General features: G+C 43.8%; 1 protein-coding gene across 20 annotated transcripts in view; it reads right to left on the reverse strand.

Annotated features, from left to right (window-relative positions):
* ST3GAL6 (ST3 beta-galactoside alpha-2,3-sialyltransferase 6) overlaps nt 1-21,324 on the reverse strand; it is a 48,010-nt gene extending 26,686 nt beyond the window's left edge. For 2 of the 20 annotated variants that reach the window (XM_054188626.1, XM_054188610.1), the window contains exons 1-3: nt 19,983-21,239; nt 1,283-1,382; nt 428-496 (exon numbers count right to left, since the gene is read on the reverse strand). In XM_054188626.1, coding sequence (XP_054044601.1) covers nt 428-496; nt 1,283-1,382; nt 19,983-20,178 — 365 coding nt within the window. In that variant the 5' untranslated portion in view covers nt 20,179-21,239. Of the gene's footprint in view, nt 1-427; nt 497-1,282; nt 1,383-9,798; nt 9,824-18,379; nt 18,529-19,982 lie in introns of those variants that run through there. The other 18 variants (XM_054188620.1, XM_054188611.1, XM_054188624.1 and 15 more) reach the window with 18 other exon arrangements.
* Nucleotides 21,325-26,107: the final 4,783 nt, after the last annotated feature.

A 26,107-nucleotide genomic window follows, 5' to 3' on the forward strand; every position in this document is an offset into this window, starting at 1 on the left:
AATTGACTAGCATAAGACCTGCTTATACACGCACTTGCACATCACAAGCGAACCACACCTCTGATTTATTAAATTTTAAGCACAACAGTTGCCCTCATAGCTCTGCTAATTTTATTCAAGTATAACTCAGAATTGTAGAAATTTAGAAGTTGTAAACAAACATCTTTCCAACAATTGATTGCTTGTTACAGTCACTGTAAGTGTCCATAAATATTAACCAAACACTGGAAACATGACATGGACAAATTCCTTTCTGCCAGACATGTTACAATTGTGTTCATAACAGAAACAGCCAACAGACACAGCTGTACCCCATTGAACAGGGAGTCTGCAGACAAAGGCTGCGGATTTTAGTCTCAATCCCTCCCACCTGCCCAAAACCAACCAATAAAATCCCACCACAAAAAGACTCAACTGCTGAACTTACTGGGTAACTCCACTAGCCTCATAGGAAGGAGAAGCCCTCACAGAGGAAGTCTGTCCATAAAAGCTAATCCTGCAAAAAGGGAAATGTCACAACTCTGTGGTTTGCTATAAACAGGAACCACAACAGAAAGCCAATCATACGAATTGTATGCTATAAACAAGACAAATAGAGGCACATCAATCACTATTTTTAAAAGCTATTACTATTATCTGCATAACACAAACACACTGGTCAGTCCTGGTTACAGCTGTGCAAAGGCCAAGGGAAACTCAACTTCTTCAATAAGCACCCTGAATTTTAGGTCCCAAGCCACCTGTCCCACACAGGCTGGAGATGGGGAAGGCTCACTTCCCACAAGGTTGCCACTAGGATTCCACAAATTTCAGCTTTTCAAATGGTGCCCACTACACCTGCAGTTATTCCCCTGTGTGGAGCAGGTCTCTCCCATGCCATTTATCAGACATCAAAAGGAACAAGCTAACACTAAACACACATAGGTTGGGGGAGACATGGACACGTGACACACAAATAAGATTATCTCTCCTCACCTGAACACCTATTTTCATGAAATTCAGAGGGGCTCCCTATCTCTGAGGTCCTGACCTTTCCACACAATGAGGCTCAAATCAACTGCTAGGTTTAAAAGTTACACAAGAGAAGGGGCGACATGACAGAACAATCACTTTCATTCCCTCACTGTACAAAATGAACAGCCACAAAAACACACACACACAGAGTAGTAATTACTTCCATTGATTACTAGTAAACAGCTGTTCAGCAATAAAGCAACTCACAGCCACATCTCTCACAGCCATGAGGGCGTCTGCGCTATAAGCAAACAAAGCATCACCATACCAGTAGAGGTTATTTCTCCACAGATTTCCATGCAGTATACCATACATAACAGCAGCCGCCAGGATAAAAAACAGAAGGATTCGTCTCATGACTGGTAGACCTGAAATGTAAGAAAAACAGAACAAGAAATTTAAATCCAAAGTTATGCTATTAAAATGAACTTTCATAAAGCATCTTGAAACCTACAAAAGGAAATCTTCGTTATTACAGCTATTCACCACCACCACAAATTTGATGGGGGATCACTCCGATTTGATTTCTCGCACAAAGTCCTGGTGACAGAAGCTGAACACTGCGCTGCACCTACCACACGTGCATACTCTTCACAGTAACATAGAAGCATTGAGAAGGGCTCATTTCCAGCTTCTCTCTGAAGACAAAGGAGGAAAGTCGGACTCTTCCAGAAGCATCTCAAGAGTAGGAGCCCCTTTTTGTCCACTGGCAGCCCAAAGAAACCAGCCTCTTGGGTCAGAAGTTAGCCTTTACAGGTACTTGTGCGTCTCTTTCTTGCACCACCCACTATCAATTTCCATAATTACACAGTTAAACAAGCATTAGCACTTTGCAGGAGGCAGACAGATAGACTGATGCCGTCAAAGCAGCAGGATATGAGCTGCCACAAATTGTAAAAGAAATGGAGAGAAATATCAGAAGCTCACCTATCTGGCAAGACATGCTGGAGGAAAAGCATGTTCTGCATTGCTCATGTCTAACACACTAAGCTGCCCTTTCAGTGGCAATGAATGAACTGCTGTTGCTTAACCTTCTGAAAGTCCAAAATAGCCATTCTGGCCACAAATTACTGTGGAAATTTACTCCGGAGCTATAGTCTTCTGTTATTTTCACCTCTTCCTCTATCATGGTAAGCAGATTCAATGCACATAATGCATAAACACCTACTTGTATTCTGTATTTTAAGTGAAGGTAACAAATAACTGTTCAGCAAAAACAAGCCATATCCAAACATACCACTGCATTTTCCAAAAGCAGAGCCTTTGGCTTTATGTTTTTGTTTTGTTTTCTTTTTTTAAATTCCATGTTGCTTTTCAGGATAATTAAAGTTGCTGTTCTTTTAAAGCTGTGCTAAACAGTCCTAAAACAATAAAACTCAAGGTAAGTGTAGTGCAACTGATCAACAGCAATATGCTTTATGCTAGTAACACCTTAACACCACACCATGTATTAAAAGCCACAAAACTACTACAGCGCTGTATTGTTACTAGAAATTGAGAAGCAGATACTGTCACTCACACAGCTGCACCCCTGAAGAAATACCTAATAGCGAACTATTTGTTACAGTGACGTGAGCACAACAAGCCACCACTTCCTCGTGTATTTCACACCCCCCCCCCAAATCCTCCACAAGAGTTTAACCAGAGGGTCAGAGAGGGAGTTTTTATAACAGCATCCACCAGTAACAGAGCCATGCAACGAACAAGCTACAATCTATCAACCTTAAGTATATCCTCCAGGCTGTCCTGATCTGTTCTGGATGAAGTACTCACAGGCTGCAGCTGTTGCAATTTCAGCCTTTCATCCCCCCTTGGGAGGTAACACTGCCTCCCTTACAGCTTCAACTCCCTTGACCCTTCCTGAAAAGGCACTGCAAATTTGTTTTTACAGTCATTCTCAACTTCTAGAGCAAACCCTGAGCTTCTGCAGTAATTTTATAAGAGTCTTTCCCTAAAACTCTGAGAACATTAGAAGAAAATTCACCTACTGAGTTTAGTCAAGTGTCATTAACAGCAATTCGTTCGTTTACTTGAAAAAGATACTGCACTCTTTGGGTTGGTTTTTTTTTTTTCCCCTTTCATTGTCAGTATTTTTTGCCCCTTCCTGATTTGCAAAAGTTTGTTAAAATATCTCACTGAAGTGGAAATCAACTGTTTACTTTTTACTCTCTAATTAAATCAATGCAAACTTCAGTTAAGCAAGAAAACATAATGAACTAGCTCTCCAGATAAAGTACCTAAATTAACAACTGATTAAATTGCTGATTTTGCTTACTTTAACGTAAGAGAGAACCTTGCTGAAGAGTCAGAACAAGCTACAAAACAGAGAAAAAAAACAAGGCAAAGCTGCCCATAAAGAGTCCTTTAAAAACAAAGTTATTATTCGTAACAGCATTATCCACACAGAGAGAAAAAAAATGCTCTGTTTGTAAAGCGTTTACAAAGATATTTGTACAGCCCGCAAAAAAAATCATTAAAACAAGAGAATATAAGTCAACGTTGTCCTTCAAACAGGATGATAAGGAATCCATAACAACTTTCAGTATCTTACATAGGACATTCAGCCTGGCACACAAATGAGAAAGGTACACCTTTAGGGGTGGTACAAACTCAGCTGTTAGGAACGTAAAATGGTCTTCCATTAGACACTGTCTTCTCATCATCCCATCCCCCAAGTGCCTGGCTTCATTCAGTGCTTTGAAGAGAAAGTTCTGTAGTCAAGAAAGGCAGCCTTCTTAGCAAAGATTTTCTTAACCTGGTTTAGTAAACAGAACCATTGCCTTGTTTACAGAATAAATTATTCTGTGTGTATTTTTAACAGTGACAGCATTTTCCAGCTCTCCCTTCCTATTTTAAAATAGCTGAGTGTCACATAAAGTTAATAAAAGGAAAACAAACTCCTACGATGCAAATACTGCACTAGAAAATTCTCATAGGCAGACATGCAAGAAAATAGGCGATTAAGAATACAGAGTTCAGATGTAAAATGACAGTCACGTTCCAGCTTATTTATCACAACACAAGACCCAGCATACTTGATTTAAGCTCATCAACCTGACAGAGGTCAAGGACCCTCCTTAGGTCAAGGTCAGTCAGGGCTAAGCAAAGTAACAAGGACAAAGCTGGAACTCAACTATTCAATTCCCTCCTCTTTCTAAAAAGCCTACAGCAACACACACGCACACGAGAGGAGAGGAACCCAGCAGGTCAATGCCCAACGCTCACAGTGTTAGCTGGTCAATTTTCTGAAAGAAAGCAAGCAACAGGATGCGTAAGCGTTGTAAATAGATTCATGAGCATTTTTTAATAGGAATCTAAGGTAACTTCCACTGTTCAACTTCCCACCCCTGCCAAGGCAGAGCTACAATTACAGAATTAGACAAGACAGACTCTTACGGTATAAAGAAATCAGCCTGCATCTCCTATGGACAGGTGGGTCCGTGCCAGCTCTCACCACCTCACCACAGAGACGCATTTGGGTGTATGACAAATTAGCTATATAAGGCCAGAGGCTAATTTTTTTCTTCCCTTGGTGGAAGTGGGGAACCAATGTCTTTGTCAGAGCTGCATCTTTACTCAAATTAGGCCTTATTCTGCTACTTCAGTAAGCATGGCATCTGATATGAGCCACTATCTCATAGCCTCTGCTTATCTTTTAACTTACATACGCAGCTGATGTAGCCATATCACACGGGAAACTATAGCTGTTGGATGGGGCAATCACATGACCACACTACAATTGCGTTTTCTCGTAACCCTTGTAAAACCTTCCTCTTGTTTTCTTGCTTAAAATTTGGTTGTTAATAATACAATGCAGAAGGCCTTTCCATCTGTCCTATTTATTTTGTAAAGCATCTTTGACTATTACTAAAGTAAATGGTTGATAAATATTTAACTAAAAAGTGGTCACTACTAAATTAAATACTGCTCATCCTAAAACAATCTTAGCTCCATACCTGGTCTTGTGACAGTTTAACTTCTTGCTGCTGCAATTAACTGACAGCATGAAAACTTCAGCTCACCCAGGCCTCAAATCCCTAGCCCTTCTAGTTGTGGGGGAAGAAGGGAAGGGAGATTGAAAATGTGCTTTGAGCAGACCTTGAAGTTTAAAGGGACAGGGGAAAAAGCACATAAAAACCTTCTAAAGTTTAAAAAGAAACACCAGGATTTTTAAGATGTAGTCAGTATTTTGTGGGCTTGCTCGTGATCACCAGTCCTGCAGCACTGCTTCCTTTTGGTCAGGATGTAGTGCGTACACGGTGGAACAACTTCGCAGCAGCAGGACAGCCAAAGTAGGAGTTTTCTCCTGTCATCATTTGTATCAAGTTAAGCTGCCAAAACATGGCACATTATGGCATGTATCTATGTATTTCTTCTGCCAAATCTATACGCTATTCATCACTAACTCTTACAGTTCTTACTCTAAGTACATGCATAGTTCATTAATTCTCCCCCTCTTGGAAGGAAACACTGTAGCATACAATATACTAGCACTGCAGCAAAGTCTAAAAGGTACTGCAGTGGCTGAGTCAGTCTAGTGCCTTCTTTCACGCACTAATTCAATTTTTTCATCATTTCCGGTGCTCCTTTCAATTTTAGTTTATTAAGAAACAGAAGTCCCCATAAATATTAAGTGTAAATGACAAAGATAGATATATTGGATTATCCTAGCAAAGTGGCCCTGAATTAAAACTACATTTCTAACTCTTCTGCAACAGTGAGTTGGTTTTGAAGTGAGAAGTTTAACAGCATCTTAACTGGAAAAGATTCTTGCTAACCTGCCTGGCTCAACACAAAACCAAAAGAATTATTCCTGTTCCTAAAAGTCTGTACAAGCCACGACACCAAAAACCATGGTTTTACTGTGTCAAAATGTGATTGTGCACTTACACCATCACACCACATCTATGATCTTTACCAGCAGTAAAAGATATCTCCTGCACCAGAAGATAAGATGTTTTCAGGCTCTAATATCTTTCAAAATGAGGAGATAAGCAGTAGAGGACAAGTTTGCTGACTATGAAAACCAGAACCTTCTTCCCCTCCAACAGCATACTGAACTAGCCATTTACTTCCACAGCAGCCCAATAACTTTGAAAAAAGACAGTCTTCCTCCATGCACAGCTTCTGTTTGCTAAGGAAGGTCTCCAAAGTTTCCCCTAACATTTTCCCTTTCTCCAACTACTGCAGAAGACCTGAAAAGAAATAGCAAGAGAGACTTTTCTACTCATGTCCAGTAGACTTAGTATCACAGTAATAGTGATGTTTAGTACATTTAGTCAATCCTTGCTTCAACAAGGCCAAGTACAAGGTCCTACACTTGGGTCAGGACAATCCTCGTTATCAACACAGGCTGGGGGATGATGTGATAGAGAGTAGCCCTGAAGAAAAGGACTTGGTGGTGCTCGCGGATGAAAAGCTGGACAGGAGCCAACAACATGCGCTTGCAGCCCAGAAGGCCAATCGCATCCTGGGCTGAATCAAAAGAACCGTGGCCAGCAGATCCAGGGAGGGGATTCTGCCCCTCTACTCTGCCCTGGTGAGACCCCACCTGCAGTACTGCGTCCAGCTCTGGAGTCCTCAGCACAAGGAGGACATGGACCTGTTGGAGCAGGTCCAGAGGAGGGCCACAAAGATAATGAGAGGGCTGGAGCACCTCTCCTATGAGGACAGGCTGAGAGAGCTGGGGTTGTTCAGCCTGGAGAAGAGAAGGCTCCAGGGAGAGCTTACAGCAGCCTTCCAGTACCTGAAGGGGGCCTACAGGAGAGATGGGGAGGGGCTGTTTGCAAGGACATGTAGCAATAGGATGAGGGGCAATGGCTTTAAACTAGAGCAGGGTAGGTTTAGAGTAGACATTAGGATGAAGTTCTTTACAAGGAGGGTGGTGAGACACTGGAACAGGCTGCCCGGAGAGGTGGTGGAGGCCTCATCCCTGGAGACATTCAAGGCCAGGCTTGATGAGTCTCTGAGCAACCGGATCTAGTTGAAGATGTCCCTGCTTACTGCAGGGGGTTGGACTCGGTGACCTCTAAAGGTCCCTTCCAACACAACAAGTTCTATGATTCTTTATCAGCTACTACAGCCAGAAACGTAGCCTCTACTGACATTAATCTACCAGGGTGAGATGTAGACCAGAGCTGTGTCCACCTTTGACCTTTTGCACAGCTGCACACTAATTCAGGACAGGCTGCAAGAGTTAATAGATTGGGTTTAGGACCTAACCGCTTGCCTCCCTCCCTTTCATCATCCTGCTAATGGTGAAATCTATTCTGTACCACAAGAGACAACAATACATTTATTATTTAGTGGACAATTCATGATTATATTATTGGATTTTTGTCTTTCAAGTATAGATGCCAGTATTTTGCTCCTTACCAGAACATGCCTGCCAGTTGGGTCAAGCAAGGAGGAAAAGCAACTTAATCATTATTTTTCACTGACAATCACAATTTCATTTTGCTTCTGTCTGCATCACTTGCCCTCTTGCGTTACTCTCCAGTCCTACTTATAAGCTCTTCCCATGCAGGCATAACCTTTAGCTAAAAGGTATTGATAAAGAATCCAAGTCCAGTCAAATCTATTGTATTTTCACCTCCTGCAATCCTAATTTACCTAGAGAGGACGGCTGGTGGAAGAGGGAGGTTAGCTCCCTTCCAGAAGGCTGCAGGCAGGCCTGGGAATGAGCATAATTTATCTCTGTGTCTTGGGCATAACAGACAACGCAGCACCTACACCCCTCCAGCGCTTTCACCTCATTCCTTTTAGCACTTTAAATGCAATAAATCAGCTTGCTCTAGCCAAACGTAAGCCCTTCAACATTTCAGGCAAGATCTGTGAAACAAGGGTTTGTAGCCTTCCACTCACACGCAGGAGAGATGCCAGGAGGACATGCGAGAGAGTTTGGCAAGAGCTACAAAAGGCCTGCAGGTCCTGACTTACTCTCACAGTCTTATCAACATGCTCAGACTCTTGTTCCTTCCTCCTTTTTATCAAATGCAATATCATTTGTTCAATGGTTTAACTCCTTTTTCACTCTTCCTTCCCTCTGGCTGGGCACCCAGGAACTTTTACGCAGTGGGGATATGAACAGAAAAAAATGAAAAGGACAGAGAAAAAGAGAGGTTGCATGCACTCATCAGACTGTTTCTTGGATAGCAAGACTCATGAACAAGCCCAGGTCTAGTAACAACGAGCTTTTTAAAGGTTACTGGAACAGCCCCCGCTGTAGTGAGGCTGCAAAAGTCTGCAGTGATCCCATTCTGAAGTACCGCAATCAATGATGTGCGTTGTTTCACAGAGATACCACTTTTGGGCCTACCAATGCAAAATTAAACGTCACTTACACCGACACCAATTACTAGCTTCAGGGATGAAAAAGAGAAGTACAAAGCATCAGCCAGTGCATCCTGACAGAAAACCCTGATGAGCAAAATACAATGGAGCACAGGCACTACGTAGCAGTGAAATGGTTCTCAAATAGGAGCAGCACTCGGTGCAACTGTCTGAAGCCAAGTTAATTAGCCCTGCCGAGAGGCAGAATATGTTACCTCCACCTTGGGGCTATGAAAGCATTTCTATGCCACTCTTGAGATCCAAACTAATGTTTTGGCTCAGATTATCACAGTGCAATGTCGATCCCCGGCACCAGCTCAAGGCGACAGCACACTCCATTGCACAGTGTAGACACGCAATTAAAACTGCAAGCTTAAAAGAGATATCTAGTTTATATTTCTCAGTTGGTAAATGTTGGTTTTAATTATTTTTCCCTTCCAAGATAGAAAACAATATTCCCTAAATGTTCCAAAATGGCTTAGGGGTTATTCCAACTATGAACACGCTTTTTGTAGTGCAGCTAAATACTGCTAACTGGAGTTTAAAGTCAGCCCCAGGTAGATCCAAATCCTGCTTGTAGCTTTGAGGAAAAGAGGAACAATAGTAATTACTGGATTCTCATCTAACTGGTGCTTTCTGGGCATCACAGAATTCCACAAATTTGCCTATAGTTATGAGTAAGAATAAGATCAGGTCCACAGCCTCATCTTCTTGCCTGCTTTTGTGCCTTGAGATTAGAAAGCGGCCAGTTTATGCAAAGGTGGACAAAAGTTGGGAACGAACATTTTCATACGCTTTCCCCAGCCTGTCCCTCCACAGGCCTTCCCTCCAATACATTTTGTTGGGTTTTTTGGTTTTTTCCTTTCTTCCTCCAGTACACTTGAACACAAACCAGCAGTTATTCCCATGCCCAGTAGCCACAGAGCTGCAGGGCAGTACAAAAACAACTACTTTGGGTTCAGGCGAAAGCTAACCTTATGCATGCAAATTCCAAAGCAGGTATGAGCTGAGCACAGATAGCTCTGCTTCCTCAACTCCCAAAACTTTAATCAAAGCAAACCGCACAAATCCATCTCTTAACTACACCTTTAAAAAAAATATTATTAAAAAAAATAAGTCACAAATTCAGTAACACAGGCTTAGCTGAAAGATTTCATCAAGCCCTGTTGTACTCTCCCAGATTAACCTTTAAAGCTTTAGCCTGCCTAAGATAGGCTGCTATTTATATACTACACATCATAGGTGTCAGTATAATACATGAAAGAACAAAATACACAGAGAAGAGATGCTATAAATCCATGCAGCTCCTCCTGCAGACTGTGGTGACAACACTGTTCCTTCTCAGCCTATGTTTCCCCTCTCTCTTCAGCTTTTCTTCCAGAAAGACTGGAATATAAACAAGCCACGCAACATGTTCTAGGAGTCAGAGTTCAAGTAATTTTCTCCTCATACCTTGACTTGCGTAACTGAAAAGGTTTTTGTCAACTTGAGAGAGCTGCTCCTCCTGAAGGAACAGAGCATCATGGTTTTGAGTTGCTTTGCCTCTTCACCTCCTTTTAAACAACATAGATGACAGACATATTACACTACACTTGAGAAAACAGAAAATGATTAATAGAAAGATACAGATCCCACTGCAACACCAGTTACTCATTCACACCCACTATTCTTTGTCCGTGAGTGCCTGCAGAGTCAGAGGCTCTATGTCAAACGAACAGTGCGTCTTAGGTTTCCCAGAGAGAAAAGATAGAAAAAAAGTGGAAGGAGAAAAGGCTGGAAGTAGCCAAGTTAGTCAGGTTTCAAAACAGTTCAGTTATAAACCATACCACCTCACTAGGTTCCCCCCCAACAACCCCCGCAGAAACCATGATCAATCTAAATAAAATAAAGGTGCAACCAGAGAATTTTATCTGTATTATACATGCACATTCACTACAGCATTAAGTTCACCCTAAAACAAGGCATACTTTGTCTTCTAATAATGCCTAGGATATCTAAAACATCCAGCTCTGGCTGATTTGGAGCTAGTGATTTAACCTCAGCTCTCACAAAAATGACTGGGAATTACAAAACTAAACCTACCACCCAGCTTGGGGAAAATAAAGAATAATCTCAACCCTAGGCTAAAATAAATCACAAAAAATCCCACCCCACTCACAAGCAAAATTAGGACTCTCAAGGGCAGTGGCAGAGGGAATCATGCGGTATTTAAAAAAAAAAAATATAACTGAGAGGGCTGATTTACTTGCTTCACTACCAGCACATGGAGAATGAAACGCTCCCCATCTACATCAACAGTAACTCCCAAGTAAATCCGACTAATTTCTCACTTAGCCATAGCGGTATAAATCCTGATCTGTGCTGGTGTCAGAATCTGTCCCTAAAGAGACACAGGTGCTTTCTGTATGGCTACTTTTCACAGCAGCTATTTGACAGCCTAGTCACGATTAAGTAAAATACGCATGGACTGCCATCATCTGATGCCGCAGCTCTTTCTAACAGAATTTTTAGTCTCCACATTTTAAAAAGCAACAAGTTATGTTATGCAGGTTTGTGTGGATTAAGAGGCACAGCAAATAGGTATGAATGTGCTCCTACCAGCATCCAACACTGAAGAGTTTTTCATTTAAATAACATGCAAAGCATGTCTGTAGTCGTAGATCCAAACATATTATATTCATTGATTTTTGCTGTGTTGCTCCCTACCTTGCCTCAACTGCTAAAAAAAAAAAAAATAATCCCCAAACTACCAAAGAAACCAAACCCAAAACTCCCAGCTGTTGGAGATGGAATTTACCTCAACAGCAGATTCTGCAAGTCAATCTGCTGTGATGCACATGTGCCAACTACGGAGAGCTCTGGGATTCTCAGGAATGCAGCAAAACAAGTCAGTGAAAAGTGTAAAGCTAAATTAATTCAGAGAGGGAGGAAAATGGAGACAAGTGGTAGCACTTACCCCACACTACTACTAAGTCTTGGAAGTTTCCCAGGGCAGCAACCTTGCCAGCTCAGGAGAAAGCTGCAGGACACCCACAGTTTGAGCAGTTTCTCTGATAACGTTAATGCCTTACATTTCCGGCGCTCTCAGTTCAGCATTGCAATGAATACATTCACATTGCCTTTGGATCTTTAGAAAATTAATCAGAATACACACCTTAACTGCTAACTACTATAAGAAAGCCAAGCCCAAACTGACAGTGCCAAACTGGAAAAGCTTGAATATTGTAAATATTAAGGCGATTTTCAAGAGTCTTCTTTATATGTAGCTTTGTTTTCTTAGCACTAAAGCTCAAAAAAATATTATTTAGAACAACAACAACAAAAAAAACACCATAAGAAGAAAAGCTTAATGAGCAACTTCATAAATACGAGAATGCTTTGTCGACATAAAGTGGTTTTGAGCTAACAAAGAACTGCTGTACAGGTTGCAGCAGAGCTTGTATCTGATCCCCCTAAAGGCATTTAGTGCCTAGTTTCCTTTCCTAAATGTGAATACAGGAAAAGCTACCATATACAATATGCAAACAGTACTCATCCTGAAGATTTTGAGAGCTATGAGATACATAGCAGAGTTAAAAAAAACAAACATAGTCCTGAAGAACATTTAGCACAGCACGTGAAGTCCTAATTGACGTCTTTTCTGAATGGGAAAGGTTGACAGTAAGTCTACATGTGTTTAAAATAAAAAATTTAAAAAAAAGATTTCTTTGTAAGGTAGTGAGCTTCCCAAGGGAAACAAAGATGTAGGTGTATCCAGCTTCAGCATTCAAAGTCTCATTAATCATGTGTTTCCTTAGACAAAGCTGAAGTCAAATTCACAATAAAAACCCAGGACAAAGGAGCAGGTTAAAAGACATAAAACCATAACTGGAATTCTTCACAGAGCAACTGGTAGTGATTGTAAGTGAACTCAGCTCCTTATGGAAAAGTTTGCACAAGTTCATTCACATATTTTCATCCTATACTGGAGTTCATAGCCCTGACTTATGCACTTTAGTTTCCTTACCTATACACGAGGAAAGCTAATTATCTCTGATGGTAATCTTCAATTGCCATCTGTCTGGGAGGAAAGCTGCCTAAATTACTCAGTAGGGAATGCTGGGAAAGCTTACATACTTTTCTCTGCGCTACACAGAGACGCCCATTTAGGACTTTATGACCTCAATCCTCACTGAAGGTTAAACACATCCCATTTCCTCCCCAAAAACTGAATATTGATGTATCACTGTGTTGGGGTTGGTGGTTTTTTTTGTTGTTGTTGGGGTTTTCTTTGGTTTTGGGGGGGTTTTCTTTGTGGTTTTTTTTTTGTTTTGGTTTTTTTTTTTTTTTTTTTTTTTTGAGTCCTTTCTGGGGTTTTTTGTTTGTTTGTTTGAAGAGGACAGTCACCCCTAAAACTGAGAAGATTCAAAGGTGCATTTCACCCCACCCACTCATCCTCTCTCACGGTCTCACAGCCCTCCTGCTGGGGTTGCCCTGTAGAGGCCAAAATGCCTAGGAGCACCCAGCTGAGAGCCAGGAGGTGTGCAGGCAGCTGCTGCGGGTAGACTGCAGGAAAGCAGCCCAGTCCCTGCTGCAGCGATGGCTTCACACAGTACTTTCTGCTGCAAATCATCAGCTCCCTCCATCATTTTCATTTGATACTTTGGGCACCAAGTCTGCTTTGTTGTAGGTGAAACAGAGTGTCTATTTTTACTGTTTGATTCTCAGTCTCAACAGTCCCTGAATGCCACAGCAAAATGAACAGGAGTTTCTTCAGGACTGTAGTATTTTTAAACCGATTAGGTGCCGCCCCCCCCCACCTAATCTTTGCTGAGCATCAGATTTGCCCAGGGATGTATGTGCACGTATCTCCTCTGAAGACAAGAGAGCCCTGAGACAACACGGGGCTCACCTTCCCACGAGTCACAGCAGAGCAATGGACTTCTTTTATGGCACGGATCCGCTCTCCCATAACCAAACTGGTCACAATGCAGCAAGGATATAACATGAAGTCTGGTATCTGCTTCCGCATAAAACTAGAAGTACCCTAGAGCAAGATACACCATAAGCAGGACCTGCTGTGTTGCCTGCTGGTATGTTCCTTGCTTACCCTGAACACACCAGATCGAGCTCTGTCTCCGGCATCACTGTGTCCTATCAAATTGCTCTTCATGCCCCAGACGACGCAGAACTCCTTTAGAGCATGAAATGCAGTACAGTAAAAGGCTTTTTGTTCTGTTATATCGCATGTGTTCTTAGCATGAAATGAGATTTATGCAATCATACCCTGTATGCATGCCTGCATGTCCTTTCCTTCTTATAAAACTTTTGAACCCCTTTGGCTAATTTCAATCAAATTTGACAGGAGATTAGGAACTTAATGCGTTTGAGACTGCCACAACTTTTGTGAAAATAAACAAGCAGACGGTTAGAACAAAGAAACCCTATAAACTCATGTTTCATTAAAGATCAGAAAGTCTACATCAGAAAGACATCACAAACCTAGTTTCACTGTATCTTCTTGTCACACAGTTGTGTGGCAGAGATATTACAAGAGCCTCTGGCCATTAAAAAATAAAGTGATAAAATTTTTAAAAGCCTTGAACAAATATATGTGTCTAAATTTCCCAAAACAGTTGCCTGAAATTAAACATTTTAAATATCCTTTTCAGCCACTGAAAGTGTTAGCTGACTTCAGTCAAGAAAGTTCGAAAAAAAGTCATTCTGACACCAGCCAGCATGTATTATAGGAAATATTCTCCGTGAAATCTGAAGGATGATATGCATATTCTATTTCACTTCACTGTTCTTACCAAAAACCTCTTAACAACATTCTCAATTTAGATTAGAGATCTTTAAACTAATACAAAGCCTAAGGTTTGAGGCTAAGCCATCCAAGAACCAATGCCCCATGTTGAAAACAGATTATGGTATGCCATCAGCACCAAAGGAGGAAGGAACGAAAATAGCTATTCCATTCAAATTGCTCCAATGGAAATGAAGTAACAGTATTTTCTTAACATGTTTTGCAAAAAAAGGCAGTCAATCTTGAGAAACTGTAAAAATGGTGCGTACACTGACCAGTAATCTGGCTACTCAAAACGCAGTTTACGCACCTGTCCTGTGCTCCACTGCTCAAGGTGAGCAGCACAGGCACAAGAAACGCTCTTGCTATGTCAGACCAACATCCACCTACCCCACCAGTCTGTCTCCAGTGCTGACAGAAGGAGATGCTATTCAGGGACAGCACATTGCAGACACTTTGTGGTTCATTTCCCTTTTCCACACATTCCCCTTGCAGCACCCACAATTGTTTAGTACAGGAGTTGGACAGTAACGTCCCTGCCGACTCCTTTTAGTACCTTTTTATGGACCTGCCAATGTCTACACTTGGGAACCAGAGCAGAAAAAGGACAGGAAACCCACCAAAGGAGACCGAAGGGGTACTGCTACATCAGAACTGCTGAACCACGGGGTGCTTCACTAGACAGAGTCCTGAGGCCCTCGACGTTCTGAAAATGGGGAATCAAAATCTGCCACAGGTGGTTAGAGCACGGGGAGGGGCAAGGAGGATAGGCTCATATGGCCTTCCAGATTCTCAGCTGAGGCAAGTTAACAGTAGCTCCGTGTCATTAAATACTGCAAAACATTTGAGCAAGCAGACCTTGCTGCAGTTTTCCCTCAACTATTTCCAGTAAAAAAAAAAAAAAAAACAACCAACAGGCTTTTCCCAGCTAACTGAATGAGAAAGTAGTAACTTGTCTACACAAGGGGCACAGTCAAAACTAGCTACCACATGCTAGCAATCCTTGTATGTATTCACCAATAAGGACAAATCCTAACTTGCTCTGGCGCTTCATCATGGATTCAATATTACAGCTCCATTTAATCTTCTGCAAATACTGTGTTCAAACAAACCCTGCAGGGTATCTCCCATCTACACCACTAACCCTCCTCCTGCTCTCATTCCCACACATTGACTTCAGACTACCTGAAGCACTGTGAAGATTGAGGTGATAATGTTTTTCAGGGTGCTCAGACGTGACAGGCGACACTGGTGGAGGACGTAGACAGGCAGGTTCAAGAACTTCAAAGCAATAGGAAATACCTATTTTGACTGCCAAAAGATGAATAAGGCTGTGGTTTCATTCAGCAACAACAGCTCTTAAATAGCAAGCACCTTCCTCTCTCCTCATTACAGGGACGAAAACTCACAAGTTCCTTCCCTCCGACTATCCTTTGTGTTACACTAGGGTGCCCGTATGCTCCTTTCCCTAAACAGGTCATTTCCCCCACCCAGGTCATCACGTAGCAAAAACACCTGTGCAGTGCAACACACCCGCAAAAATTAGCAACACACAGGAGGGAGCTACATAAACCAACAGTTAAGAAAAAAAGACAATGGCAAAAACACAACTTCCCCCATCCCACATGCAATATTGTATTCTATTGTATTGTATTGCATTTGTATTCTATACACACACACGTTTTGTATTAAATGGCCATTACACATGCATATTTCCACTGCCTACCTCTGCTAAGGCCCCAGGTAAACCAGTGACATGCCCCTTACATCGCTCTCATTTCACTGTTGGCCACAGGACTCTGAAAATCGGTAGTGAAAGAAAGCAGCAGACGGCTACTGCTGCACTGTAAAAAAAGTAAGTCTGCAGACCCAGGCTAACAAAGAGCTCTTCTGAGTTCTGCAGCAGCTGATCCTTATTTTAGTGTTTCTGACCTGTACTCACAAGAGCTAGAAACTGTTCTTTTCAAAGCGAGTTGAGGGGTCTGTGGAAATCTAAGACTGCTAGCCACCCACCTCACAAATAAAGTTTCCTACTGGCTAGTGGCCCAAAAGAAAGCAATATTCCTGCTAGGGGAATGGAAACTCACACTGTAAATCAACAGATGTTAAGAAGAGGTTTAGTGATTAAGTCTGAACTTCATTTCATTCCTGTATGCTCTTAAAACTAGTTCCTTGGTTATTCCATTCCTGCCCTCCTAATAGGAGGAATGATCAGCTTTGTGGCCTCTCAAGTTTTCCAGTCTTCCATCCCAGCCAAAGCAAATGAGGGCTATTCAAGTTTTTGCCTTGCTCCTCCGGGCTCCCCACGGATGCTGGAATGTAAAGAATAGCTCTAGCACAATGTACTCCAGCTTTACTGCTGCTGCTGGGGCTGGGAGCAGAGGCAATGCAGAACAGTTACATGCAAACTTTGGGTATTATCCAGGGGACACTTAAAAATTTGCTCACTCCATTGCAGTGCTGTAAAGAGTCTTCCTCTCAAGATACCAAGGCTTCACTTTTGCCTTCAAGACCAAAGAATGACTCACTTTGAACACTGAAAAGCCACTGCACCCAAACAAAAAGAACTTTAAAAGGCCATGATACTTTAAGATGGTGGTTATAGAACATAGCAAGAAGCACTACCACAAAAGTACTTACATTTGTTCAATGCATTTTTCAAAAGGTACTGATACCGCATGCAAGCCATATGTTCCCTGGTTTTGCTTCGTAGCACACACTAGCTAAAGCTGCCCATCACTTTTCAGCTTTTCAAGCTTGCTGTACAAATAACAGCTACTGATATCAGCAATTAATACAGTGAAGCACAAGTGAGGGCAGATTAATTTCCACACGCTACTGAAAGGTGACTTGTAAAGGAAACAACAGCTTGCACATCACATTTTCCTCCTAACCTCAATACACATCAAGAAAAGATGAGGTTTTAGGTTCTTCTGTAGGAGGAGGATAAAAGAAAGATTTAACACTTCAAAAATTTCACATGCCAAGTAATAAATAAATAAAAGAAGTTTTATTTTAATTTCCCTTGAAGACTAGGAATAGGTACAGTAGTAGTCATACATAACATAGCAAAAATGGATGCAGAAGAAACTGGGTTAATGGTGAAAGTTCAGGGGGGTTTTATTCTGCTAGAAAGCTCTTGATCTTTTGAATAAATAGACGGTAGAAAATAGAAACTCTGAAAAAGAAAAAACACTGTACAATGAGTTACCCCATCAATTAATTTCCCAGTATTACTTACTAGCTCCTCTATAAGGCTAGAGAAATGAACGAACAAATTATTTAATGAGTGACAAATGTGTTGTCGTAAGCTTGAGAAATTAAACTCCCCTTAAACGCACAACGCATGTTTCAACAGATTTAGCAAAAACAGCGCAAGCATCTGCAAGGAAAGATGCCTGTAGAAAGAGGTATTTCAAGTAATCTTGAGCCCATTCCTAAAATGCACTTACTTGGGAGACACAACAGACTATCTTGCATCATACACACAGTAAAAAAAACAGTTCATGCTTATAAGTAGAATAACATTAATGTTAAGGTACAAAGACAAACAAACCAAGATCCTGTGCTACAGCTCAAGCTATACTGTGGAAGAAAATAAACCAAGAGCTTTTCCTTACAAGCCCCTTTGAGTAAATGGTATGGACTGCCTCATGGGGACTCACGGTGGTCTTGCAATTTATATCTTCAAATGACCTATCTGATTGCATCCTCTTCAGGACAAAATACTTGAACTAACCCCCCTGCAGCAAATTAAGCAATACGCAAGAAGCGTAAAACCACAAATCAACCAAAGTAGGTTTATGAGAACTTTCCCAAGCCTGTCTTGGGAGGACAATCAAACCTTTACTGAAAGGCACTGATCACGGTGTGCCCAGAAACTAACAATGAATACAAGTCCAGGATAAAAGCGTTAATGGCATAAAGAAGCTATCATAAGAAAGACTACTGCCACTCCCTACCTCCTTCTACCCAAAAATAATCACACAAGGAAGAAAGCAATCATCCAAAATCCTCTAAAACTGTCTCTGCTTGTAAGCTTTCAAAGGTCTGAGGATGCGGTGAAGAAGCACCTCAAGCGCTTGCCACGGTGAATGAGACCCATCACCACGTCAGCTGCTGTATTTCTCTCCTCAGTGAGGCAACTCCCCTCCATAATTGCTAAAGCCACTATTGAGCAGCGCACACAGTACATATCAAAATAATGCCTCGCCAATCACCTTGTATAGCCAGAACACCATAACTCACCTATTTCCACACTTCTTTAGGACTTAGGACTCAGGTACTTGTGATCTTCCTGACAGCTTTCAGGTTTTGCTGTCCTGCTTACACACTCTGCAGTTACTCCCATAGGCACTTCCCCATCGGGCAATTGCTTCCACAGAGAAACCTTCCTCCTGGTTTTGAACAGGGGGGTATTTGAACACTAGGAGTCTCATGAGTCTCAGGGGATTATTCATACATCCCACAAAGAGGAAAGGTCTCCTACAGCCAAGATGACCCTCAGGGAGACCATGGGACTTACCCACCTCTAATACTGCTGCTTTAGTAAACTGCCATAAGCATAAAGAGTAACTTAATTGACTCTGCTTCAGCAGAGAGACAGACATGCTAAAGAAGCATCAAGCTGGAAAGAAAGATCCATAGATTTATTTCACATAGGTGGGAAGAAGAACAAGGATACAGCTGGTGCAACGGAAGGGAAGTTATTTTAGTTTCAGAAATATCACTTCTGTCACCTAATCAGATAGGAGTATTTCTGATTCAGAAACGGATGGGTAGAAAGCCTCACTCCATACACATTTCCTTTTCCTTTAAGCCCTTCCTGTATTTATAGTTTAGGAGTGACCAGTATCACAGCATTCTTCACAACAGAAGTTATATTTTTTTTATGTATAACATTTTTACACAGTTCAGCTGCAATAGAATTGCCAGGTTAAAACAAGTAATCTCAACCCATCACAAAGGCTGTCCTTTCTAAATAGTTTTGCAACCAAGTTGTATGTAAGAATAGCTCAGCGTAAAGTGGATGAAGAAGTGAGAGACAAAAACCGAAGAAACCTGGACAGAAAGTTTCAGCTGGGTAACAGGAGCACAACAGCTACAAATCCCAATAGATCAACTGTCATTTTAATTTGAGAAAGGACAGCAGCACTGATCACACAGCTTGCAATAACTAAAATAGAAACACCACCCCCACTGCCAAATAATAATCCAAAGATTAAAAAAAAAAAAAAAACCACAAAAAAAGAAAAGAACACAAAACTACCAGGGTTTGTTTCTACCCTAAACTACAAGCAATGAATTTGCATAGCTTAAAGCGGAGTCTACCCAGAGAGCCATTGTTCCTTCCCCTAGGCCTTCGGCATTTCCAAGGGGCAGTCCCTCCCTTTCGGTACCCCCGCTAAAAGCAATCCTTTCTCGGAACCTGCCTGACCGGCGGCCATGGCAACACGGTGGGATTACCAGACCCAAGCAGTTTAGCAAGAAGCCATGAATCTCCCCTCAAATTTTATTTACAGACCCCCCCCTCCTCCGCCACCAGCTCTGCCGGGAGGCTCCTCCTGCGCGGGGGCTGTCCCGCCCGCATGGACCCCGCTTTCCCCGCTGCCTTGCCTTGCCCTGCCCCGGAGCTCCCGGCCGGCGCCCCGCCGTCCCCCGCCCCGTTACCGCTCGCCGCCACTCACCGCCCGCGGCACGCGGCGCCCGGCTGCGGGGCTGGGACCGGCTCCGGGAGACCGGGAAGAGGCGAGCGGCTCCCCCCGCCCCGCTGCCGGCAGGGGCTGCCGGGGGAAGGGGGACGGCCCCTTCCCTCACCGCCCTCCCCTCCGGAGCCCGCCGGGACGCCTACCTGGCCCCGACGGGGGCGCTTCCTCCCGGCGAGAGAGGCCCCGCTCCTGCCCGCGCCGGGAAGCGGCCCCACGAGGGGCCCTTCTCCGGTCGGGGGCGAGCGCCGGCCCCACACGCGGCCCCGGGCAGCGCCTCAGCCCGGCCTCTCCCCTCCCCCGGGCGGTCCCCGGCACCGGCCGCCCGCCCGCCTGCAGCATCGAGCGACTCCAAACGGCCCCCGCAAGGCGGGCGGCGGCCCTTCAGCTTCTGTCGGGCTCATCCCCACCGGTAACCGGGTCCCCGGTACGCCGCGATGTTAGTTTTTACCAGGAAGTTTCCCAGGAACCTCTGGGAAAGGTCTGGGACATCTCGTCTCACCAGCTCTCAAGCCGATTAAAATGGTATTCTCTTCAAAGGAAGCTTGTAGAGGCAAGGCTCCATCCCTCGTGGAAGCTCAATTAATTCCTTGAATGCCTTCACCGAGGAACACGCTGATGTATCGGAATAGCCAGCTCTGCCTTTGAGTATGCGGTCATTTACGTTCAACAGCAGCGCTGGTGGCGGCTGCTGCCTGAAGGAGGTTTTAAAATTGGAAGCGTGCACGGGCTGTACAGGAGCTGAGGCGGGAGCTTTCCCGTCTGGAATAACGCAAGAGCGCGGCGAGAAAACGTCTCACGGCAGAAACGCCGGCAAACTCGGGAACAAGCACTTCAGCGTAACCCGGTCCTGGGGGTTCAGGCACCATCCACAAGAGCCCCTCAGCCTCTGCGGCAGTTCACGGAGCGAGGTACGCTGTATGGAACAGGGGTATTCACTTACCAGTTGTCCGGAGAGCAGATAGTTTATCTTTAAATCATCCGAGACGAGAGGACAGAACTTGCTGCTTCTTATCAGGGCCGTCCAGGCTGTTGTTCGAAGCCTCTCAGTAGCTTCAGCTTTAGCCCCGGCGCGATGGCGTTCGCGATAAGGATGAAGAGGAGAGCTTTTTGTCAGCTGAGCCTTATCTACAAGAGACAACGTAAAGAGGAAGCACGTTGCGTGTTTTAGACAGAGATGTTATTTGGCTCGAGTCGGAAGAAATTCCTCGAATTATACCAAAGCCGTCCAGGGGGAGGGGATACTCACGTGAAGAAAGCTAGAACGCTGCTCCGTCTCCCCCCGCCCACCAGCACTGAGAGCGTCTTCTCCGACTGACTTCCAGCTGGAGACACAGACACAGTTCCTATTCCTATTCCTCCTCCTCCTCCTCCCCCCCCCCCACTCCCTGGGCCGGCGGTTCGCCGAGGGCCGAGGCCTTCCCCCTCCGCGCCCGCCCCGACATCCCGGGGAGGGGGGAGACCCGCAGGGCTGGGGACAACGAGCCGCCCCCACCTCTGCATCAGCTTTTCCCGTACCGCTAGGGCCGCCTCAGTCACCTGGGGGAGGGAGGGGGCAGGGGGTGTTTAGGGAAGAAGCCAAGCAAGCTGAAAGCCACAGCGGTTATTTCAGGTGCAGGATTCTCTCCTTCTGAGTAGGCTGCCCAATTCCAGACACCTCTGGTGAAAGCCATTAGGGGAGGGACTACCCCCTTCTTGAGGAGCTGCTGCCAGGGGCAAAATGAAGCCTCACCCTTGCACAAGCAACTCAGGAGAGAGTCGTGGGGCTCCTGGAAAAATCTTCTCTCCGTACTACAGCACCTATTAGGTATTACCTCTTCTGTCCTTACCCTTCAATTCACCTTAGTATTATAGGTACGAAACCAATTTTAAAAAAAAAAATTAAGGTTGCACAATGAAGGAGCCAGAAGTTAGGAAATACCAGGAGATAGGTTATGTGACTTCACTTCGGTTTCCTTGCTCATGCATCTCATGACAGTCTTAAATTATGTAGTCCAGTATTATTTTGTTCTGGCCTTGCTTTATTTTGCAAGGCCTGGCCTTTGTTTAGGAGGTGGCCTTTTACTCTCGGGTTGTGCCAGATTTTTGCAGAACAAGATGCTGGGACTAATCACTACAGGGGAGTGTAGGAAACCTTGAGGAAATGGATCCTATTCCTGCCTCTGTTCCGGACAGGATGCATGTGCTGCAGCTGCATCTTTTGCTCATGAGTTCATGGGTGTGAGCTAATTTCACACTAGCTAACGTGGGTGTCAGTAACAGTCTAGCATGGATCTTTGGCTAGGCTGAAAAATATAAGGGTGAAGAAGATGAAGGTGCTGTTGGCAGGACTGAGCCATTGGCTCAGAGAGGGCAACTCAAGTTACCAACCCACCTCTGAAGCTAGTTAGACACGCAGTGTTCCTGTGGTGATACTATGTGATACTTCGAAGAAGTCATTTGACTTCCCAGCCAGCTGTAAGTTATGTGCTTGTCCATTTTCTGAGAGTCTTGTACAAGGCGTCTAACTCTAGGAAGAACTAAACACTCACACGCAGCCAAAGTCTGTAGGAGAGGTAGTGCTGTGAACAGAGGACCTGCTGCTCACAGTTTTATTCCCTTGCATTAAAGGTGGCGTGTGTAAGAAAAACAAAGAATTGTATCTAAGATACCTGAATACATCTCTATCTGGAATAAACTGCAAAATCCCAAATTCTAACTACATTGGCCAAATAATGTAATAATCTGATCTGTAATAATGTAATTTCACTTCAGTTTCTTCTGGCAACTGTAACTGTCCAAGACCAGCAACAGAATGAAAGCTGGTGTTTCCTGTCACCTAAATGTGTCAAACTAAATTCAAGGATTCAAACAGCAATTTGAACAATTAATATAGTGTAAAAAAAGTTTAGTTCCTAGCTGTTTCAAAATGATCTGTACAAGCAAGAAGTTAATAAATCATTTGCAACACCAATGAATTTATTTGGCAGAAAATATAAGGAAACACTTATCTGGGATATATTCTATATCCCACAAATAGTGTCAACAATGGGTGGCCTTCAAAATGCTTTGGAAAAGGATGACTAGCAGGAAGTCAAATTAATGCTTCTGCAAGCAAAAACAATGCATGTGACCAAAAGGTCAACAGATATTTTTTTCTATTTCAGTTCAAAATCAACTCACCTGAGAAACAAACCTCTCCCCAAACGAACATAAAAGCCACAGATGCCTTTAAATGCAAAGCAATGACTAAAATAAATCCAAATCACGTAGAGCATTATTTAAGTTCCAGGACAAACTATGTACCTCCTGAGTCACTATTGAACTAAGAAAATGTTGCAGCCAGACTACCCCAGCTTGCAAAACCAGAGAAAAACAAAGAGAAAAATTACAGGAAATGGAAGGAAAAAACCATTGAACACGGGAAAAACAAAACTGTGCAGAACATGGAATAAACAGAATGGAAAGTTGCAGCATCATGAAAGGGATTTCCTCCCCGGCAATCCAACAAGCGAGATGACTAATCAGGCTCTGTGTATGTGACAGACCATACAGTCTGTCCTATACCTCTGGTCCTCAAATTAAAATGTGACAGAACTGTCCCCCTTTATTAATTACTTTAGGAGATGAATGCATTTATAGAAACACAGACTGTCACAACATCCCTTCTCTACTCGTTTTCTAGCTTTACTACCTACCATCATAGTCTGATCCTAATCTTCTTTATGCTGTACCATGAGAACGGCCCCGAGTCCCATACATGCCCAAATCTCTGCTACTGACCTCCCAAACCTGTCTCAGCACCAACTTTTTTTCATAGTTTCTCGCAGTCCCCTTGCCCCAGATGCTAGGGGACCACTCTCCACTGCACCGTCCCCTCAAGCTGTAGTAAGCACCCGTCCTCACGTAGTTTGTTTAGTCATCAATCTGTGGTTGCGTATTTCTTCCAGAGACTCTTTGCCAGGAGAGAACTTGCTAAAAGCCTATCCCAGGAGCTTTAAAGGATCTGGTTAGTTGCTGTAGGACATCTCATCAGAACCCACAGCATTTGTCACGAGTTCACAGCATGCAACCCCCACCTAGTTTGAGGTCACTTTTTCGAGAGCTGGTCAACCAAAGAGCTACGTTAGGCTGCTCTCATGGTCCTTCGGGACTGCTTTTTCTAAGAAGTGCATGGAGCGCTTTCTCCTGCCCTGGGCTGTGCAGTGCTCCTGTACTCTGTCTGGGACAGAGGGCACAAGCAAACAAAACATATGACAGCAACAAATGTCATGGAGGTAACCCAGGTAGGCTGAGGAAGCCTCCCTGCTAGCCAATCCAGTGCAATCTGAAGTGGTGAGCACATTAGGAAGCGCCATTTGCCAACCAAAATTAAGCCTTCAAGGCATGTATCTATACATAAGAGCATCTGTAAACCCATAAAGAAATACATTATCCAACAGGCACTAAACATCCTTCTGCTCCCTAGACATGTGCAAGGGAAGAAATATGTCAAAACACACCCACTTGAAGAGCACTTCTAGCAAAACAACAGGAAGGAGAAGGGGAAAGGGTTTGAAAAATTATGCATCCTGAGCACCTAATGGTTTTCACCAGGTCAAGAACAACATTAAACCACAGATTCCTCCCCTCCATTTGTTGCCTTATTTCTGTTAAACTATACTGCCACATGGAACTCAAGTTTCCCACTTGTCCCCTCCATACTTCCTTGTTGCCAATATACTCGCAAGACTCCACCTCTGCATGCAACCAAGGGCTGAAAGTAGCCCTTCCCTCAGGGAAAGTGGGCAAGAGCTGATGCTTCCTCCCCTGGCAGGAGACTAACCTCCCAAGAGCCATCTCTCCTACCCATCTGTTGGCGACATGGCAGCCACCATCCCACCCTGCAGCTCACAGGCATGCAGTGGACTGCTGTTCACAGAGGAAGCTGGCTGTGGCACCTGGCACAGGGGAAGACTGAGAGAGGGAAGGAGAGGTGAGGTGGTGCACAGGAGGGGATAACCAGCTGAGAGGTGGCGGGGCGGTGGGAGACCCTCATTTGCAGTCTGCTGCTAGGTCACAGCCCTGGTGCCAAATACCGATGGGCTCTGAGCTCAGAGAGAACACGAAGTCCTTGAGCCTGTGGCTCTGGGTCCCTACCCACTTGGCCCTGTGTGCTTGGCTGGCTGACATAAGATGCTTTTGGGAGATGAAACACCTGTCTTTTCATGATAGCTCTGTCATTCCTATGGTACCATGCCAGGACTCACTGCTCCCTGTCTCCTTTCCAAGGAGAGGTCAACATGTGAGATGCCCCTGCCATTTTAAGCACAGCTTAATGCCCAGTTTCTTTCTCTGTGCATTCTATTAAAAAGACCTCCCTGTTTTTCCCTCTGGCTCCCCATTGCACAGCCTATCATTCTGGCCTCCAGATCCCCAAGTTTCTGTCCTGTGTCCTGCTGGCTTCACCTGTACAGCCAAGATGTTATTACAAGTGCTAAGGCAGCTACTGCAGTTCTCAGATATATAACCTTTCAACTTCAAAGTTTGACCCACTTCTTTAACCACTGTTAACTGACCTGGATTCCTTTATTGGTTTGCAGGAGCCAAAAATCCGGGAACCGGTGCAGTTTTTCTTCCAGGTACTCTTCAGATTGGGTCTGTGCTTGAAAATGTGATGTAGCAAGACAGGACACGAAATAGTATTACAAAAGTGATACGAATAGCTATGAATCCAAGAAGAAGGTTTTAAAGGCTAGATGAGTCAGTATAAGTCAGGAATTGTATGACAGAAGCCGCCAGAAGCCTTGTCATACGTGAAGAGCAGGCTAATTTCAATGAGAGGCAGACACGGTCTGAGAAGGAGAAAAACACTTTGCATGTTTCTTACATTTTAGAGCTCAAGCTGCACTCAAAGTCTTGGATGTAGGTACAATGCCTGGGAAAATTTTAAATGCATTTCTTCCCATGACTGATATATCCGCTCACAACTTCTGTGAGGTAATGACCATTGCTATGGGCCAAACAGTCACTTGCAACAGGTTGGAAGAGTCAGTAGGTACTCACAGGAAATAGGGCTGGTGGCACAGGAGAGGGAATCCTTCCTTCACGGCACTCCAGGCTGAACAGAACAGCCCTACAGCAGAAAAGGCTGACTTGATCTCTGCAACTCGGGAGAGCAGTAGCTCATGGAGTGGACTTTTCTTTTTTACTGCTCTGCTCCTGTTCCAAATGGGAGCCAGACTTGACCCATGTGAATATGATCAACAGGCGAATATCCAAGACATTTGCAATCTTAGCAGAATATTCCCTC

Source organism: Rissa tridactyla, chromosome 1 (genome assembly GCF_028500815.1).
Source record: "Rissa tridactyla isolate bRisTri1 chromosome 1, bRisTri1.patW.cur.20221130, whole genome shotgun sequence".
NCBI classification, from domain to species: Eukaryota; Metazoa; Chordata; class Aves; order Charadriiformes; family Laridae; genus Rissa; species Rissa tridactyla.